The following is a 3,824-nucleotide window of genomic DNA, read 5'->3' as shown; positions in this document are numbered from 1 at the left end:
AACGGAAGTAAACACTAATCAAAGCCCAAGGTGGAATGATGAAGGATATGTTGCAGGAAGGGAAATAGAAATGTTGAATCCCACCCTGTCTCCAACAGCCACAAAACCCAAGTGGCAAAAGTGTTTGTCTCTCCAATATGATTTGAGTAGTATGCCAGAGCTACCTGTACCAGAAATATCTCCCTGCTGACTTGCCCACTGTCCTAATTCTCATCCTTCAGACCCAGCCCTCAGAGATAAAACACAAATCAACTGGAGTCTCCTGTGATAAGGCACGGAACTGAGAGGGAGCTATTCCACTTTCTTGATTCAATCCATCAACAACTGCTTAGGAAAGGTAATGCAGGTGCCACAGGGGTGGGGATTGTGTTGTGAGAGGAAAAGGAAGGATGAGAGGCTGGAACAAGGTACAAGGCACCCAAATTGGAACACGGAGGCTAATGAAAGACATACTTTCCTAAGTTGTGGCATTTTTTCCCATAAGTTTAACAATGGCTCAGCAGTGGAATCCCTTGTCTCTTTTCAAACTACTGCAGAGTATCTAGTGTATCATCTGGCATGTATTTTTGGTCATTGGGTTGCCATACCAGTGCCTGAAAATAGCAAGCCAGGGAGTGAAGGCCACGGAGAGAGTGAAAGACCATCATGGAAGATTCTAAGCAGTTTGGGGACCCTGGGCAAGTGAGAAGGCCTGAGACCAAGAGAGAAGTGGGTAGCAGCCCTCAGTCACAATGCAGCCAAGTCTAGGAACATAGGGAATGACTGTATGCCTTGGGACGGAAGAAATGCCACCATCTGGTCAACATCCCCTTAATCCATCTTCTGTGGCCTGCATTTTGCTTCCCCCCTTTTGCTGGACTTGTAGGCTGAGCCAAGAAAGGAAGACGCAAATTATATCGAGAGGCAATATACAGAGTTTAATCATTAAAACGGTAAAACTATACAAAGTTTCATTATTCACAACACAATATCCGCAACTCGAAAGTCAAGTTACATCATCAAGTTGTTTGTTTAGAAATGTTAGCAGTAGTTCTTGCTACAGCCAGAAAAATTAGGCGATTTCATAATAGAGAGTGTGCTCTTTGGTCAACAGTATTGCTTCAGGAGCAGTAATGCTTCACAGATCGTGCCTGTAACTTCCAGAACAGTCAGCCAGCCAGATTTAGGTTCAAACTTCTTTAGAAAGCCATTTTCCTAGAAGAGAACAAATTTAACATCAGTGCAGGCTAAGTTTGATGGAATAAAAATCAAATAAACCTTCATTTTAATCATGCAACGGGTTAATCTTCTTGTACTTTCACTGATTTTATTCTATTGATCCTCATCATTGTTGCCCAGAGGTTAAAGCGTTCAGTGCTAACCAACAGGCCCAGGCGGTCCTGGGGCGAAAGAGGTAGCAGGCTGCTTCCATAAAGATGTGCAGGCTTGGCCGTTTTGCTCTGTCTGTTCTATGGGGCCACTAGGAGTTGAAATTGACTCTATTACAATGGGTTGGCCGTACAATGGAATTAGAATACCAACTACAACGTGAAAAACATTTTAATTCTTTATAACCACATATTGAAAAGTAACAGGCAAAATTATTTTCAAGTATATTTAACTCACATATCCAAAATATTATTGTTTAAGCACGTAATAAATGTAAAAAGTGTTAATGAGATATTTGCACTCTTTTTATCATACCGAATGTTCAAAATCCCTTGTGTGTTTTTGCACTTCTAACATATCTCAAGTCCAACCAGCCACACACTTCCATTGTTCGGTCACCACGTAAGACTAGTTGCCACTGTATCGCGCAGCTCTGGAGGAGGGTCTCTCTCGTTTCCCGTTCTCTTTTGTTCTCAAGTGTCTGTTGGTAGGTGCTGTCAAGTCAGTTGCCACTCATAGCCAAGACCTACGTGCAACAGAACGAAACGCTGCCGATCCCGCGCCATCCTCACAGCTGCTCCGGCTGTCTAGCACTGAGCTATAAATTAAGCTTTTTAACCTTCACTATGCATGAGCACTCACAATAAATCCAGATTAAATAATGCTTTGGTGTTGCAAATAGCCTAACAACTACTACTACGGTTCATTCTGTTTCTGATGAGACAGTTTTTTGGGGGGGCTGGGGCAATGGGATTGTCCTTATGAAGGGGAAATTGTATTTAATTAATTTATCCTTTTTAATTCCAGAATATGATTATTGAAAAGCATCTCTGAGATCATCTGACTTGTTGCCCTCTCTTGTTTTTCACAAAAGAGGAAAATGAGGCCTAGAGAAAAATTGTGGGAATGTATGTATATATGAGTAAATAAGTTGCTAAGATTACCCAGCTTATTAGTGCATGGTCCTTTCCACTTCAGTACATCAACTATAAATTTCCAATCAACTACTGAAAGGGGTGAAAATCAGTGAAAGTAATTTTTTTAAAGATCATTTTATTGGGGGCTCTTATAGCTCTTATAACAATCCATATGCATCAATTGTATCAAGCATATTTGTACATATGTTGCCATCATCATTTTCAAAACATTTACTTTCTATTTGAGCCCTTGGTATCAGCTGCTCTTTTTACCCTTTCCTCCCCGCCCCCCAACCTTGTGATGCCTTGATAAATTATTAATTATTATTATTTTCATATCTTACACCAACCGCTGCCTCCCTTCAGCCATGTTTCTGTTGTTCGTGCCCCTCAGGGGAAAATAACTTTTTAAATGTCCAGCTACCAGATAGGGGCTGGCAAGTCACAGATTCTGGGGTTACAAAGATGCCTGCAAGAATCTCATAGCCCGGCGTGAAAATTCTAGAATGTCAACTGAATCGATCACTTGGCTGCTTGGAAAAGACTGGGGAGCTCCTTAGTGACTTAGAATCATCTTTCTCTTTTTTTAAAAATCATTTCATTGGGAGCTCGTACAGGTATCACCAGCAAAGCAGATGAACGCCAGTCAGGGCCTTTTCTGCTTGAAAGCTTGCCGGAAGAAGGCAGCTGCTGCCTCTGTGCTCTGTGCAGGTCACGCTCTTTGTCCATGCCGGGAGACATATGTCACCGTGCCCTAAAACCCCTTCTCTTCCTCCTCTTCCCCATTCACACATTTCCCATCAGTTCTAGGTTTGCATCCATTTCATTGTTCATTTTCGTAAACCCCATATACTTATCCCAGTATACTCAGACACTCTAAATATGGTTTTTTGTTTTTATGACAATGGTCTCTGCCTATTAGGACAGGGTAACAGGCCATCTTATATACGTTCCATTTCTGAAGAAAAGAGTCAAGGAAAATATTGACAAATTCAATTGTAAGAAGATTAGAACAGAGAAGGAAACTCTTTACATTTGCCACAAGAATTCATTCAAGTGAAAAAGAAAAAATCATCAAGCCTGAACACTTGGAGAAGCAGAATCTAGTAGCGAGAAATAGAGGCTCTGATGGTGCAGTGGTTACAGCACGCATCTGTTAACCCTTGCCACTCTGTGGAAGAAAGGTATGGCCCCTGGCCTTCCACACAGATGTGCACTGTCCAGCCTTAGAAAACCCTGCCGAGCAGTTCCACGCTGTCCTCCAAGGCTTCCTCAGGAGTGAAACGGATTCTACAGCTGGGGATTTTATTGGAGAGTGAGAACAAATTCCACATTACTAGCTGTCAGAGAAAGTCATATTTTAATACCATCTTGTTTCTGAAACCAATGAACTTCACCTTAGAATTTTGAGCCTCTTGATGATGCTTAATAATTCCCATGCCAAAATAGATCTATGAGCCTACATTTATAGGTTTAGTATTAAGGCAGCAGAAGGACATTGGGCCTCCACTCAAGTACTCCCTCAACACAAGAATACTT

At 41.7% G+C, this 3,824-nt stretch overlaps 1 protein-coding gene across 2 annotated transcripts in view; it reads right to left on the bottom strand.

Annotated features, from left to right (window-relative positions):
- Window positions 1-990: 990 nt before the first annotated feature.
- The window catches only part of BCL2A1 (BCL2 related protein A1), a 15,500-nt gene continuing 12,666 nt past the window's right edge, over window positions 991-3,824 (bottom strand). Inside the window, exon 2 of one of the 2 annotated variants that reach the window (XM_004699725.2) lies at window positions 991-1,194. In XM_004699725.2, the coding sequence (XP_004699782.1) occupies window positions 1,087-1,194 (108 nt within the window). In that variant the 3' untranslated portion in view covers window positions 991-1,086. The remainder of the gene's footprint in view (window positions 1,195-3,824) is intronic. The other variant, XM_045285842.1, reaches the window with a different exon arrangement.

This window comes from Echinops telfairi, unplaced genomic scaffold, assembly GCF_000313985.2.
Source record: "Echinops telfairi isolate 266 unplaced genomic scaffold, ASM31398v2 ScPeMD7_7475;HRSCAF=8513, whole genome shotgun sequence".
In the NCBI taxonomy this organism is placed as follows: Eukaryota; Metazoa; Chordata; class Mammalia; order Afrosoricida; family Tenrecidae; genus Echinops; species Echinops telfairi.
This window is presented reverse-complemented; position numbering and strand designations above follow the sequence as displayed.